This window comes from Stereum hirsutum (genome assembly GCF_000264905.1).
Source record: "Stereum hirsutum FP-91666 SS1 unplaced genomic scaffold STEHIscaffold_17, whole genome shotgun sequence".
In the NCBI taxonomy this organism is placed as follows: Eukaryota; Fungi; Basidiomycota; class Agaricomycetes; order Russulales; family Stereaceae; genus Stereum; species Stereum hirsutum.
Window position 1 is genome coordinate 1,183,962 of NW_006763147.1, and position 15,161 is coordinate 1,199,122.

Below are 15,161 nucleotides of genomic sequence, written 5' to 3' on the forward strand. Positions count from 1 at the left end.
AATTGTGGTGGGTTCGAGGCCGCAACCTAAATATGAGTAGATTGAGGGAACGACGAGGGCTCTTTGGGAGAGATGCAAAACTGTTACCTATCACGCTACAAAGGCAGTCCTTCACAGAAGTCCAAAATAGTAGAAAGGGTCGATAAAATGTGCAGTCGTCCTTGCTGGAGAATATATTTTGATTCAACAGGTGTGAATAGTAAATTGAGACAGCAATACTCCCGCTACGTCCCTTAGGCTTCCTGAAATCTCAAACATTCTTAGTTACCTGTAGTGTATTACAGTAAACCCACATACAGTTAATTCATGCGGCCGGGACCGCAGCCGCATTGGAAGATGCCGTCGTGTTGGGATCGGGCCCAACGAGGATGAACGTGCCACCAAGGGGGTTTCCCATCTCCAACGTCTCCGCAAACGCACTGATATTGAAGTTGTTCACCGGTGTCGTCGAATTCACCAACGTCTGATTGTTGAAATCTTCCGGCTGAGAGAATAGCAGAAACACGTATCTGTGGTGGACCACGGTCAAAAAACATGCCTGTGGCGGACAGGCCGTTATTACGCACCGGTGAGGGTCGGACCCAGCAGGTGGCGTGGGCTGTCTAAACTCAGAGATCGCAGTCGTGGTGTTCGAGAGCAACGAAAGGCCGTCGGTGCTGCTATTCGAAAGCTCGAAATTTCCGCCCAAGAAATGACGGATCTCGGCACTTGTGGGCGCTTGTGGCGTTGGTGCATCGAGGTCGACCATGGCCACTACGAAGGGTCCAGTTCCGGGATCGAGGATGCTCCCGTTTGCCTGGATGCCAAAGACTGGCGGGATGGCGGTGTCTGTAGATGAAGAATCCAATGATGAATATGTGTGCGGTGAAGGGAGGCTTGCAAGACGGACCGTTACGAGCGAGCTGAACACCGGCTGTTACGTTGATGGGTGCTGCACTGGCTTGTGGGAAAGACACCTCCAAAAGGACGGTAGGGTCGAAGGTGATGGATGCATTTACGGGTATCTGTCGATGAGGAGTGATTGTTAGTCGGACCTAAGTCCTCGAGAAGTGACAGTCATTTGATGTACATACGTTAAATGCGTTGAAGGTTGCCACAACTTCAGCCAAGCTCGTATCTCCGCCACTTGCCGATGCGGCCCCTGGCATGAAGAAAGGGAATGCGAAAAGTGAAGAGATATGCATGTTGAGAGTGTCAAAAGGTTGAAGAGGGTATGCGGATTTTTCAGGATGTTCAGGGCCTTCATATACTCGATTGTCATAGTCTCACAGACGTCATGGGCATGGGCGCGTTCGTGCGGATTCAACTACAAGAAAAACTCAGTCCGATCAGCTGTTTCGGTCATAATGCTGATGAGAACGCCGCGGGGACAACGATTGTTGTGTGGCCCACTCCTCCCATGATGTCATTGAGTGTAAAAAGCAGAGATCCCAGGCAATATCGATGACAATTCGCCTGTATAATGCAAAATAACGGCAACGTCGCTCGGGGCTTTGAGTCGTTCCATAATCGTAATAATGCACATACCAATACATTTGTACACTCCGGTCCATTACCGCAACTGAAGACAAGACACCGCTACTTATATTTCAATACTTGAAGGCCATCAACGGTCTCTTGACCTGGCGTCTCTTCATAAACTCTGAAGGGCGCTTCATCAGCACACGATCGAGCAAAAACGACGAGAGACTCACTTCTTCGTGACCTTCCCTTCGTCCTATCTGTGGTAGTCGCGTTAGATGCAGGTATTGTCGAATTAGAAGCATCTGGCCCGACAAGAATAAATGTTCCCCCGACGGGATCGCCCAGCCCGACTTTAGCAGCGAAAGAGCTGAGGTTGAAGCTCGTTCTCATTGTCGAAGAGTCCAGTATCGTCTGAGCGTCGAATCCATCCGGCTGCGAGAATAGGAGGAACACATATCTGAACAAATTAATCAGCATCAGCTTCTCATACGCACTCGCGGTTGTGACTTATTATGATAAACTTGGAGCAGAAAATAACGGCGTAAACATACCGATGTGGATCAGACCCCGCAGGTGGCGAAGGTTGCAAGAACTCCGACAGTGCTGCGCTCGAGTTCTTCAGCAGTTGGACGGCATCGCTACTGGACAAGGTTCCAGAAGTCGAATTTGGATCATTGCTCAAAGCGAAATTGCTGCCGAGAAAGTGGCGGATTTGAGCGCTGGTGGGTGCTTGTGGGGAGGGTGCGTCGAGGTCTATCATCGCGATGACGAAGGGTCCGGTGGTATCATTGTTGTTTGCGTTGGTGGTACTGTACTTTTTCGACCAGACGTTCATCAGTGGCGTGGGAATATGACTGTCCTAATCCAGGATGTCCACCCGTGCAGGTTCAAACTCGGGAGGGGACCGGGGACAGCATGTTCAGCATTCATGTTTCGTTACCGGGTGGAGGGCAATTTGCCGAACCTGTGTAAGTCACCTAGCAACCCACTCCATATTTAGCACATTTTGACAAAGAGCCTATTCAACACTGCTATGGCTGTTCGATGACTGCTCGAGTTTGCCGTCCTGCATGTCGACAACAGCTCGATCTTCAGCTCCTCGCCGAGCACTCCGCGCGCATAGTCTCGAAAAAATTGCTATAGAATATACTGAGGAGGTGTGTATCCAGCTCAAGCTATTCAATCTGACCTATCCAACTAACGGAGAAAGACGATCCAACCGGTGAAACATCAGCATGCACTCCGACGATGACATCCTCACAGAATCGGCCTCGTCGCAGACACTTCATGCATGACAATTGCTAAAGTGTTCCAGGGCAAAATTTCCACAAAATTTCCACGGCGCAGTCATGGTACGTCTTTCATCATTTGAGGACCATCGATGGACGCTTATAAGGTTCGGTGAAAAAGGTCAGCATCCCTATCCACCACCTGCCATCCGAGGTAGTCGTTCATCTCAGCAAACACATCGAATCTGCGGCTTCCGAACAGGTTATGAGCACCACTCCCATTGGTACGTACTTCTCTGGTCAATCATGGTTGATTCCGTCTGTGGCGCCAATATTCAGATTATACTTACGCCATTCTCTTCTGACTTCGCCCTTGTTTTAGATCCGAACCTTGTTGCATGGATAGGTCATGGAAGACGATGGCCCGGGTCATCGAAACGGCCGAGGTTTCTAAACGATGCGTTCAAGGCAGCGGTTCGCTACCCGCGAGATTATGATTCCTTCGTACCCGCGTCCGACCTCAGCATCGTCGAATTCATTGCTATGGACTTACCACGGGTCTCCACCACGCCCTCTGTCGACTTTGTCGACGAATTATTCTCCTTCGAGCCAGCCTTCGCCGAACCCTTACCGATCTTAGCCATTGATATGCCTCCCGCCGATCTCCTTCACAAAATTTGGGACATGCTCCCGCAAAAATGGCTAGATGGCTATCAATCTATTCGTGGGCTTTCTTCGCACTACAATATTCCTTTCTGCATAATCTCCCTCTGGATGGACCTTCTATCCGCTACGACCATGCAGCCCCGATGGATGCGAGCTTACTCCTGGTTTCATAACATTGCACTCCCTCTCCCCGTTCCGGCTCATCTCTCATACATTCCCAACGCGATTGAACGTTTCTTCGAGGTCATGGGATGGGACGTTCATCTGTGTGGTCCCTCGTCCTTGAAGTCGACACACCTCATTGAGCTTTTTGGACGAGGGATGCTTAGCGGGAGAATTGTTGAGAGCGGCATGGAGATGTTTCGCAACTGGGCCTCGCAAGATCCCGGCCTCCGCACTGTCCAGGTCGAAACATTCGATTTTCAATACCCGTTTACCGTCAAAGACATCGACTGGTCGACCTTCGCCGACGACGACCACCACAGTCACTTCGGATACCTCCGTACGATCGCTCAGGCCATCCGTAGTTCTCACATCACCAAGATCATCGCTCCCATCCACATTCCCAATGTCGACCACTTCTCGGCAGCTTCAATCGACTTTGTAGATGGCACCATTAGCTACGGTGATGGCCTCGGGTTCTCTATGCCGGGGCGAGATTTTGAGGGAGTTAGGAATTTAGGAGAGAAGGCGGGAAAACCCTTACTTCACTCGTGGCGGCAGATGGAACGACCGGTGCAGGATGATGGATTTTCTTGCGGGATCATTGCGTTGAATGTTTGCGAGAAAGAGCTCTGGCCACAGACACGGTTATGGGAGTCTGCCACAAAGGACTTCGAGAGGATTGAGTTTGCACTTCTCCTTGCCACAGGAGCGGGATGCTCTTATTCTTTGGTACGTGAAATTTCCCTCAAAGTCATCAAACAACATCTAATTCTTCTAACACTGATAGGAGGATTTTGGAGTCAACTCAGACATCATCACCGCACGTCATGATGGTCGTCGTGCTGCTCGCACGCCACTTACTCCTTCACAACGCTCGGATTTGATTCCTCCTCCTCCTCCTCCTCCTCCTCCTCCTCCTCCCAGCCAACCAATCTCCGCATCGACGTCATCTTCAGAACCCGAGAGCGACGAGTGTGAGGGGAGTGAATGGGACATGTTGTATGATGACGGTGAGGAGGATGCACTGTTGTCTACGTTACGTGATCGTGCTGCCGTTGAGCGTCTGCAACATCGTGAGTATAGTTATGCACATATCTTTTACTATATCCCTGCTGATGTTATGTTCCTAGAACTTTCAGCTGCCGTCACACTGCCCGCACATGTTTCAAGGACTTCAGGGTGTTCCGCCGCCGCAGACATAAGGACACCATCCCTGTCATCTCCCATATCGACATCTCAGAAACGCTCTGTTAGGAAAGCCAACTTTCCATTCACTCGGACACCCGGTCCCGTCCCAACATCCCGCTTCGACGAGCCTTACGACGATGACGAACTCAGTGATGCTGACTCAGACGGGCTCGATGACCTAGACGACTTATTCCGTATCTTAGCCACTACGCCCGCCACTCCCTTGGCCTCTAGCGACGTAGAGTTGGATGTGGCTCAGATGGACGTTGATCGCCATCCTTCATCCGTGTCTCAGCTACCAACAGCTGCATGTACACCTATCGCTTCCACACCGCATGTCATCGACACTTCCAAGGATTCCGTCTGGTCTCATGCCGTCGATAGCCACAATCGCCTCATCCGAGCCCTCCCATCCAGAGTCAATGACGATCGTCTTCAGCAGTCCAGTCTCCAGTCGTTCTTCCCAAAACTCACTCGCGAGGAGGCCGAGACGAGACGCTGTGCTACGAAGATAGAGAGAATGGAGCGGGAGCGGGATGAACGGGAGATGGCAAGTCGGAGGGAGAAGGTTAGCAAGCTGGTTAAGAAGAAACATAGTAGGCAGCGGGAGAGGGAGAAGAAGCGGAGGTATCGACAGCGCAAGAAGGCCAAGAAGGTACTTGTCTGTTTTACTTCGAGTTTGGTGTTTTGTCACTAACCATCGTTTCCAGGAGGCTCTACAGGCTGCAGCCTCTGATCCAGGAAACACACAGGCTCTTGTCCAGGTCGAAGGCAACAACCCCACCACAATTCCTATCACACCTGACGACACACGACCTTTCCGACTCTTCAAGGAGCTCGCTCGCCAGAGTCGTGATAAGCGAGGACGGAAACGCAAAAACCCACCATCGAGTGCCACGCGCTACAACTGGATCAACCCGGCCATCTTCCAACAAATCAGCACAGCGGCACGCGAGGTTGGCCCGTCGATGTCTCCAACTGAAATCGTCAGCCTTCTTCGGTCTCGCAATCCTGCACAGTTCTCCCGGCTCACGGCCCAGGTCATCGGACGATGGATCGAACGGCCCAAGAATGCTCCCGCTCGGTGGAAAGAGAAGGTCCTTGCTCGTGTCAGACTCGGGAACAAGCCTCTCGGACATACTACACGTAGTGGTATTTTGGTATGTCATTCCCTCGGGACTCCGTTTTCCTTACTTTCGCTCATCCAAAAATACGCGTTACAGTCCTTGTTTCCCGAGCTTGTGGACATCATTGTGGCGCAACTCAAATTCCTTCGCGCGGCGGGAATCCCTTTGGACACCACTACTTGCCGTGCCATCATGCTAGCCTTAATCACTCACCACACACCACAGCTTCTTCGCACCACTGTCTCTCGCGATGGCAGTACTTTCCGCTGCTCCAACACCTTTGTGCGCAAATTCGTCTACAACCACCTTCGTTGGGTTCCTCGAGTCTCTACACGTGCTGCTCAGAAGACGCCAGTCGACGCTGAGCAGCAGATATGGGAGCTATTCCTCCGTCTCGCACTCTGGGTCCGCGACGCCGGCGTCCGGCACCCTTCTCTTATCGTCAACTTTGATCAGACGCAGGTAGTCATCGCTGACAACAATGCACACACATTTGCCGAGGAGGGTTCGAAGCAGGTTGGCGTGAACGGAAAGGAAGAGAAACGAGCGTTCACATCGGTCGTCGGCATCTCAGCATCCGGCAATGTCCTTCCCTCCCAGCTCATCTTCAAAGGCGGCTCAGACCGGTCTCTTCCCTCCCCGAGCGCCCCCGCCCGAGACGAAGCTTCGCGCCTTGGGTTCCTCTACAGCTGGAACCCCAACAATTACTGGTCGAGCCTTTCCCTCATGGAGACGTACATGGAGACCATCATTGTGCCATACTTTATGCATCAGAAGCAGCTGCTGGGCTATGCGGAGGATCAGGAATGTGTGGCCATCCTCGACTGCTGGTCCGTACATCGCAGCAAGGAGTTTCGTCACATTGTACGTCGAAGGTGGCCCTGGTTGCGACTGCGATATATTCCCGGCGGTACTACTGGTCTCGCACAACCATGCGACGTTGGAGTTCAGCGGCCGTACAAGTTATCAATCAAACGCTCACAGCTCCAGGACACGGTCGACGAAACACTTAGTCAGCTCGACACCACTGAGGATCCCTCTGCTTTGAGACTCGACACACGCATCGGCACCTTACGTGATCGGTCTGTAGGCTGGGTCGTAAAAGCGTGGAAGGACGTGAATGATCCTGCTTTGATTCGAAAGGTGCGTTCTTCTATACCTTACTCTTACATTTTCCATTTTCGCCATGCTCACTCTCTCCTTTTTGTAGGCCTTTGAACGATGTGAAGTGCGCGGGGGGTTCAACCTGTCTTTCGAGTCGTTATCCAGCTCGGCAGCCCTTAAGGTTCTGCGGGAGCTTCCTCGCACGGACCCCGAGCTTTGGGCACGAGTGTCTCAGTCACTGCTCGATGACGATGATGTGTGCGTAGACGAGTCGGATCCAATCGAAGGTAGTCCCACCGATGCTGTGGCAGAGGGACCTTTCGAAGAGGATGAGGACTTCGAGGACGACACTTGGATTGAGCCCGCTCAGTTGATGGCACAGATGCTCGGCGCGGTCGCCGATAGGCAGCCTGCATCTTCTGTGGGCCAGACGGGTTTAGCGGATCACGATGAGGTAGATCTGCAGGATGTCAATGTACCCGCTGCTGATGAGATGGGTCGTGGTAAGCGGCGGCGTACGGCGAATAGGATGTTCGACGGCTTTGTAGGACATTAAGCATGTAGAAAAGCCCTTCAATAATATTATTTCAGTTGTTTTGGCGATTTCTTCACGAATTTGACCGTATGTCCACCCCTCAGAGTTCGTCTCGCCACCGGGACAGTGGACTGTCCCCTCTAGGAGGTTCAGTTCACAGGTATCAGGGGACAGGGGACGAACGTCTGGTCGAAAAAGTACAGTAATACCGAATTCGGGTGGAATAGCGGTCTCTGGAAGCGACGATGATAGGGCTCCGACAAAAAGTCCTGAGCCAATGATACCCTGTGTTAGTAACTCGGCGGCCCCCGAGGGACTTTTTTACAGGTGTTAAAAACAGTTAAAAACAGAATATTTAAATCGATTTAAATATTATATTTTCCCTCAGGAGCTGCCAGTTTCGACTGACCTGGAGGGCTTTCAAAGCACTAGCGGTCTTTTGAGCATCTCCGGTTACTACTTGAACTCCTAGACGAGTTCTACAGCACATACACTCATAATATGTGAGGCCGTTGGCGAGAACACGCACCGTAGACTCGGAAGCTGTGGCTGGCAGTCAACGTCGTGGGAATAGGTCAGGGTAAAGTCATGTTTAGGTCGGGTTAGGGGCCCTAGAGGATGGAATACGACGTCGGGAGTTGGTCAGGAACTCCAAAGAGTCTTCCCTGAACGCGTATCTACTCGTCCAGTCGTCAGGATTTCTTACACTTTTTTACAGATCTATATAGCACCGTATCGGGAGGGTTGTTAATAACAAGTTATAAACAGTTATTAACAGCACTTTTTTACAGCTGTTATTAACTCCCGACTTATTGTCGGAGCCCTAGACGATGAAGGAAAAGGTATCAGCGAATACCAGCCCCAAGGATGAATAAACTGATAAATAACGTCGACTGACCGTTGCGCGAAAGCTGGACACCAGCTGCGACCAACACGTTTAACGTCCTCAACTCTTCCCTCAAAAAACAATCCACGATGCTCGCCATCTCCTTCCTCAGCCTGCTTTTCTCCATTGCACGAGTTTCCGCACAGGACACCAGTATCCAAGAAGTTGTAGCGTCTTTCAATGCTGCCGATGTACGTCGTTCAAGTCCACCACCTCTCTTGAATACCGATAAAACAGTATTTGTGTTTCTTGACCTCGTCCGTGTGGTAGATCCCTACCGACGCAGACATCGTATTTGATCCCACCGTGCTTCTCGAGGTCGCATTCCCTCAAGCGGACGGATCTGTCGTCAACGTCACAGCCGGCACCCAGCTCCCTCGTAATGGTATATCCCAGTCTATCTGTTCTCGTCCTTGGCATGGGACTTACTCTTCATTTTTGTCGAAAATATCCAGCTACGGCGATCCCACCCGTCTTCGGTATCCAGTCCAATGGGAACATTCTCAACCCCGGCGTCGGTCCCTTCATCGTTGCCATGGTCGACCTCGATGCACCTACCCCGCAGGATCCCACCAGCGCCGAGATCCGTCACTTCCTCGGTGGTGACTTCGACCTTTTGAACAGTACCTCGGATGATGGCCTTTCGCTGCTCTCGAACTCCAGTCCTGCTATTTCGAACTTTCTGCAGCCAACTCCGCCTGCTGGATCGGACCCGCACCGGTACGTCGCTCGCCATGTACACACGAGCGTGAAACTTCCATGTGGTGTATTCATGGGAAGGGATGAATGCTGACGGAATTTCGGTGTGGATTTGCTGGTGTGTGTGGCGGTGGCACCATATACAGATATGTCTTCCTACTCTTCCCCCAGCCTGCAGGTTTCGACAACCAGACCTTGGTAACTGCGAATACGTCGATTTCCAACTTCAATATAAGTGCATTTGCGGAGGCGCTAGAGCTAGGGAACCCTCTTGGCGGATCATTCATCCTGGTTGGGCCCGACCCCAACACGACAGTTTCGTCGAGTGCGGCTGCTGTCCCTACGGCATGAGTACAAAATTAGGTGAGTATCTGACTGTTTATAGCATCGTATATGAGAAAGCTTTACTGACTATCTTGTCAGTCGGTTTGTCCACAGAAACCGGCTACAGAGGGTACGGTCAAAATCATGGGACGTGCTTGGTTATGGATTCTCCACTTGTTCGATATCAACGTCTGCGTTCGGCCTATTCATGTGTATTGGAGTGACTACTAGCACGCCCTGACCAAAGTAGGATCGGGCTACAAACCTACATACAAGCCTAAGAGTCACCGCCTCAGTCAGAAGTCCGTCATTGGTATGGAGAAAATATACACCAGACTTACAAGTCATACAAGATTCGCCGACTGACTTCTTCTTACAATCTCGTTTCTGCTAACACTCCAGCCTTAATGACGAAAACCTCCTCATAGAACTCTCTCTCGGCCTCCAACGCCCTCTTGATCGAGTCTGCCCTGGTCCAACCATGGCCCTCACCCTCGAAGAGTATCTTCTCTACCTTACCTCCTTGCTTTCGTATCTTGTTCACAATGATATCCGCTTGCTCTGGAGGTACAACTCTATCTTCCGTGCCTTGCAAGATCTATGAAGTATGCCGCACAGAAGTTTAGCCACTGAACGTTTTGAACGAATGTTTGGAGAGAGAACAACGTACAAGCAAAGGCGCCCTGATACTCTCTGCTGAATTTACCGGACTCCTCTCCTCATAAACCTGTTTCTTCTCCTCATATGTCCCACCCAATAACCCCTCCATATACTTACTCTCAAACTTATGCGTGTCCTCCGTCAACTTCACTAGATCGCTTATCCCGAAATTCGAGCACCCTGCTTTGAATGCGTCCGGATGAGTGCATAGGGCTTGCAGGACCGTGTAGCCGCCGGAGGAGCGGCCGCGGATGGCGGTGCGATTGGGATCGATTAGCGAATGTGGGGGTGAGGAGAGGGAAGAAGCGACAAGGACGCAGTCGGACACGTCAGTTATTCCCCAGAAGGTGTTGAGGCGATCCCTGGTTTGCGATTGTTGTGAGTGTGCAGGGAAGAGCTTTGAGAGGGGAGGACGTACATATATTGTCTGCCGTAGCCAGAGGAGCCTCCGAAATTGACGTCTACCCTGTACAAAGGTTAGTCAGGTAGAGACCAGCAAAGGTTCAGTCTGAGGGATAACTTACCACGCCCAACCTCGGCTAGTAAAGTACTGTATCATCCTGCATCCATGTTTTCATTATAATTTCAGGGATTGTGGACAAACACAGAGACTGACCAGTTGAGCCCTTGCCCTGACATATGTGTAGGGCCACCGTGAGGCTGGACAATACACGGAGGTTTCTCCGATAAGTTGCTACCTGTGTACTTCGGGTTTCGTGGAGGGTAAAAGACAGCTACGGAGAGCACTTAGCGTGCACACCCACAGCTGTGGCGCTGACTGTGAAAGAACGCACCGTGCAGCGGATTCTTCTCGTCACCGAGAGTCATCGGCTGAGCTGCTGAGATGATGCCTTCAGGGAAATCCAACGAAGCCATGGATGATTTGAGTACTATCTTCTCCGTAGTGGTAGACGATGACGATGCGGAAGCTTCAACGGTGAAGAGGACCACAGCAGATGGTGTAGTGGATGATTCGCCGATCACAGTGAATGTCCTCTCGTCAATCGCGTGTACCGTAGTGATCGTGACGAGACCGTTCTCTACCGGCACAAGCTCCTTGCTAGCCAGTCCGAAACGATATAGAACATGTCTCCCGTCTTTAATCGCCGAGAAAAGGACAACATCTCGCTTGCCTGATGCCCCTAGGAAGTCGTACGGTGAAGAACCGAGCTCCCAAGCGGGAGAACAGAAGTCCTGGTTCAAAGGAGCGGCGAGGAGAGGAGCTGATCTGTCTGAAGAGACTGAATATGTCCAAGGGTTCTGGAATCCCGACTCGTCATTGAGGAAGAAGAGCGTGTCCTTGTCCAGCCACTTCGGATACGCCACGCTAACGGCCCTGTCGTCCCAGGCCAGTCTCTTTTTCTCGTTCAGTGACAGAGTCTGGTTGTGGGTATCCTGGGCCACTTCAGCAACGTGGACTTCAGACTTCTGCCAAGGCATGTGAGGATGGTTCCAAGTTTGGTATGCGAGATGGGCGCCGTCAGGGGAAAATTCTGGTGAGGCATAAAAGTCGGATCCTTTGGCAATAATGGTGACCGACTGAGTAGACGTGTTGATGAGAGCGAGGGAAGTCTCGACGGTGGATGGGGTGTCGTTTGTGTGGTCTTCAAGGATGGAAACAAGAAGATGGCGGTGTATAGGATGGACGGAGAGATTCGCGAATCGCCAAAAAGGTACCGAGTCTGAGCAAACAGTTGAATATGACACGTAAGTATTTCAAAAGCAAGATGTAAGACGAAAGGGATTGGGATGCCCACCAGGCGTGACTGCCTTTGGTTCGTTCCCAGGGGTCAAGCTGTATACTCTCCCATCCGAGTGCGAGAAGAACACAACGCCACCATACACACAGGCAGCACCTCCTCCATACTCCTGGACGCGTGTCTTGGCATTCCATCCAGACCCGAAGACGTCCTTCCCCCTCTTACTATCGACAATCACTGCGCGTCCACCCTCAGATGGACGTTTCTCTATGTGATAGATATCGCGAGTGACGGGGTCAACGATAATATCTGCGAGGGTTATGCTCTGATCTTCGTATCAGTCAGAGCATAGCAAACATAATTTGTATGCATACGGATTGAACCAGGACATCTGCAGTGATCGGGGAGGACCAAGTGCCGTAGGGTGCTTGAGACATGATGGACGAGAGCGTAAAGGAAGTGGCCACCGAAATGGCGTTTAGTGGCACTCTGAATCCCCTAACCTTGATTCAAGGTTTCAGCCCCTAATAAAACCGTGTGGCACCGTTTGCCTTCAACCAGCTTCATTGCAGCTCCACGAAACACCTTGGTTGACTCGGACTGCACACAAAATGTTATAAAAAGCGGTAACACGGCACAATCCAACAAGTATCCTCGATCGCCAATAGGCTGGACAAGACCAAATAAATACCGTCTTCCAACTTGACAACTCTCGCCACCTCTGTCAGTGAGTATCGGTAAGTCGATCCTGTCTTTGGCTAGTACCATTGACAAAGCCAAGATGATTGAATTTTACGCTCGGGGCCTCTAGGAATGCACGAGATTATCTGTGATTCCCCCTCTTTCTGTTTATGTGCATCACACCGCATCTTCCGTCACCATAGACAGCCCGGTCCCTTGCACTGCAGTCATCCGCCTCTCCTCATCTACCAGTCCCTCTGAAGTCTATGGATACAGTCAAGACACGTTAGCCTAAGATTGAGCGTGCCCCAGGTGAAAGAGAACTGACTGAGAAATCCCTCGCTGCAAGACTCTCGAGCGCCACATCCTGGACCTCCTCCTCTCCGAGCTGCTGGTCCGTTACTTCGCCCAACACCTCCGACTCGAGATCTTCATTGTCTTCGATGTATTCTTCATCCCATTGGTCCGGATCAAGCGGTGCGCCTATATTTCCGAGAACAGGATTTGTTGCGAATGCCAGGTCGTCGAGGAGTTTTGGTGTCGTTGTTTTACGCCCATAGCGTGGTCGTTGAAACGTCCGGAGGTTGAGGACGAGACGGTTGATGAGCAGGTTTGGAAATCTGTAAGGTCGAGGCCGAAGTTAATTCATGATGTCCGGATTCTCGTGGTAGAAACCGCTTACACATGATAGTAGGGGGTGATGATCGAGCTGAATGTGGATGTGGAAGGCGATAGCTAGAGGTGCGTATCCCAATTTGTTTATGAACGATGGGCGTATCGAAGATGAACGTACATCACCACCAAGTAAAAAGCTCAACTGAAGAATTTCTGGCGTGAGCATATATAATGAACAGAGAAGAACAAGAAGACACACAATCTGCATAACGGTCACGATGGAGGATAAGACGGCTGTCACCCTAAACACAGACGCAAAATAAGTCTTATCGCACGTCAACCGTGCAGTCCGCTCAGTACGCACAGGAAGTACATTATACCTGAGTAGGAGAAGCGCAATGAGTGTTCAATTCATCAAGCCGAGCCGGAAGAAACACTGACACTCACCATCACGTTGCAGGAGTTGTGTTATGCTCACTTGTCCGAGCTTCCTCATCTCTCGACTATGCCTGAGCGTCTTGCTTATTGTCATGACAAACATGAAAGAATCGAAGGCAAGCGTAAGACTTGATACCGATATGGATACTGTACTAGCGATCACTGAGATCATGATGCAAGGAACGCCACGAATGCAAAAGCGCACCTCTGGCGTAAGATAGTAAGAAAGATAGAGTATCTTGATCAGGACATGATACACGTACTTTAGGTATCTGCTAGAACTGGAGCCTATGTGGATCACGCAACGGGAAAACGGTTCGTAGACTGATCCTCGAGTAGATATACCCCGTAGTAATATCTCACTCTGTACACACCCGAAGATTTAGCTCCTAAATGGGTTCTGGTAGCAAAGTCTTGGGTGTAACTCACTACGACACCAGAACCCAATCGTCCAAAGGTAAGAATCATGCCAACGATGAGAATTGATCGACTTTTCGAATATATAGCATATACTCTCAAGGTAGACAAGCCTGACGGACGTGATCGATGTCTTTGATCCCAAGAAATATCATGAGATGACTTACAATTAGTGGAGATAATCATTGCCATGTCCGCAGCACTGTAGACGTCGTTCAGTGAGTAACAACTGGGCAAGTTCAATTAGCTGGGAATTAAGACGACAGGTGAACAGTGGCGAGAGCCTCACGCCTTGTCACTCGTCATCCCAGGCGTGTTGAAGGTGGTTTGAGAGACGAGACACACGATGAAAATATATCGATTGAGGAGGAAAAGCATAGAACTGGCACACATCTTGTTCATCCAGATTGCCTCTATTTCTGTAGGTAGGGTCTGTATATAGTCGAAGACCCAAAGTACTATATTATAGCGGCGATCAGACGACAACGCTGAGGATGAAAAAGACGGTACCATTGGCCGATAGAACGGTGCAGTTGACGATTTGCCTGTCAGAACGTAGACCATCAGCGAGTGAAGAGAGTGGACTAGGGGATATTCATAAGTGTATACCAAACTTCGACTTCAAAGATGATTTGCTGCAGATCTGAGTCGTTTGACATGATGGCAGAGAGGATTGGAACATGATACCGCCAGGCAGAGACCGCAAAGCTTTTATACTACCCTGAAAGTGCTTAAATGGAGTTCACGCCTTTTCCCCCATAAAACGAAGTCAGTATGGGGGTTTCCTGAGCGCGCAGAGTCTGTAAGGAGAAGGATTGAGTATCTGTGCGCCGTGAGGTGCAGTAGATGGACTTGCCGTGGTATTGTTGCAAGGCCCGTGAAAGAACGTTTCGGAGGACCCAATGGAGCATCGCGGCATCTTACTAGTTCTTGATCGTGATGTTCAGATTGTTCAGTCCAGACGAGCCATATGACCGCACAAGGGAAACGTCGCTTTCTGAACAAATCGAATTACGCCCCGATTATTCGTAGACATCGGCTGCCGCCATAGGACAATTGTATGGAAGGCGCTAAGATACACCTCCTGGAGGGGTCGATCCATCATGATTCTGATCTGAGACGGGACAAACCGCGGGTGTCAGAGACTCATACCTCCACCTAGTACAGACACTTTCGCAGATACGAACATTGCTTTTTAAAAAGGTCTAAACAAGACAAAATGTATCGTCCTACCGTAGAGCGTCTAGCTCTGCGATGCTTCAA

At 50.7% G+C, this 15,161-nt stretch overlaps 6 protein-coding genes across 6 annotated transcripts; 2 read left to right on the top strand and 4 right to left on the bottom strand.

Annotated features, from left to right (window-relative positions):
- Positions 1-304: 304 nt before the first annotated feature.
- On the bottom strand, positions 305-983 carry STEHIDRAFT_66680 (PEBP-like protein; the record flags this gene model as incomplete). The annotated part of the gene is made up of 3 exons (XM_007309120.1): positions 305-509; positions 567-828; positions 890-983. Coding segments are annotated over 3 exons (561 nt in total), but the record flags the coding sequence as incomplete, so codon positions are not given.
- A 595-nt stretch (positions 984-1,578) lies between these two features.
- STEHIDRAFT_161864 (PEBP-like protein) lies at positions 1,579-2,299 on the bottom strand (the record flags this gene model as incomplete). Its single annotated transcript, XM_007309430.1, has 4 exons — positions 1,579-1,642; positions 1,695-1,717; positions 1,777-1,921; positions 2,016-2,299. The coding sequence occupies 4 exons, from the start codon at positions 2,297-2,299 to the stop codon at positions 1,579-1,581; spliced, it is 516 nt and encodes a 171-aa protein (XP_007309492.1).
- A 3,846-nt stretch (positions 2,300-6,145) lies between these two features.
- On the top strand, positions 6,146-6,763 carry STEHIDRAFT_35975 (uncharacterized protein; the record flags this gene model as incomplete). Its single annotated transcript, XM_007309066.1, has 1 exon — positions 6,146-6,763. A coding segment is annotated over one exon (618 nt), but the record flags the coding sequence as incomplete, so codon positions are not given.
- A 2,118-nt stretch (positions 6,764-8,881) lies between these two features.
- On the top strand, positions 8,882-9,693 carry STEHIDRAFT_86113 (PEBP-like protein). Its single transcript, XM_007309431.1, has 3 exons — positions 8,882-9,084; positions 9,210-9,426; positions 9,487-9,693. The coding sequence occupies exons 1-2, from the start codon at positions 8,900-8,902 to the stop codon at positions 9,412-9,414; spliced, it is 390 nt and encodes a 129-aa protein (XP_007309493.1). The 5' UTR covers positions 8,882-8,899; the 3' UTR covers positions 9,415-9,426; positions 9,487-9,693.
- A 67-nt stretch (positions 9,694-9,760) lies between these two features.
- STEHIDRAFT_66211 (alpha/beta-hydrolase) lies at positions 9,761-12,184 on the bottom strand (the record flags this gene model as incomplete). The annotated part of the gene is made up of 8 exons (XM_007309087.1): positions 9,761-9,985; positions 10,058-10,409; positions 10,466-10,513; positions 10,572-10,607; positions 10,664-10,781; positions 10,842-11,729; positions 11,805-12,072; positions 12,122-12,184. 8 exons carry the CDS (start codon positions 12,182-12,184, stop codon positions 9,761-9,763), a joined length of 1,998 nt encoding a protein of 665 aa, XP_007309149.1.
- Positions 12,185-12,605: 421 nt separating this feature from the next.
- STEHIDRAFT_161867 (uncharacterized protein) lies at positions 12,606-13,575 on the bottom strand (the record flags this gene model as incomplete). Its single annotated transcript, XM_007309432.1, has 7 exons — positions 12,606-12,692; positions 12,757-13,048; positions 13,111-13,163; positions 13,222-13,245; positions 13,303-13,345; positions 13,408-13,423; positions 13,491-13,575. 7 exons carry the CDS (start codon positions 13,573-13,575, stop codon positions 12,606-12,608), a joined length of 600 nt encoding a protein of 199 aa, XP_007309494.1.
- Positions 13,576-15,161: the final 1,586 nt, after the last annotated feature.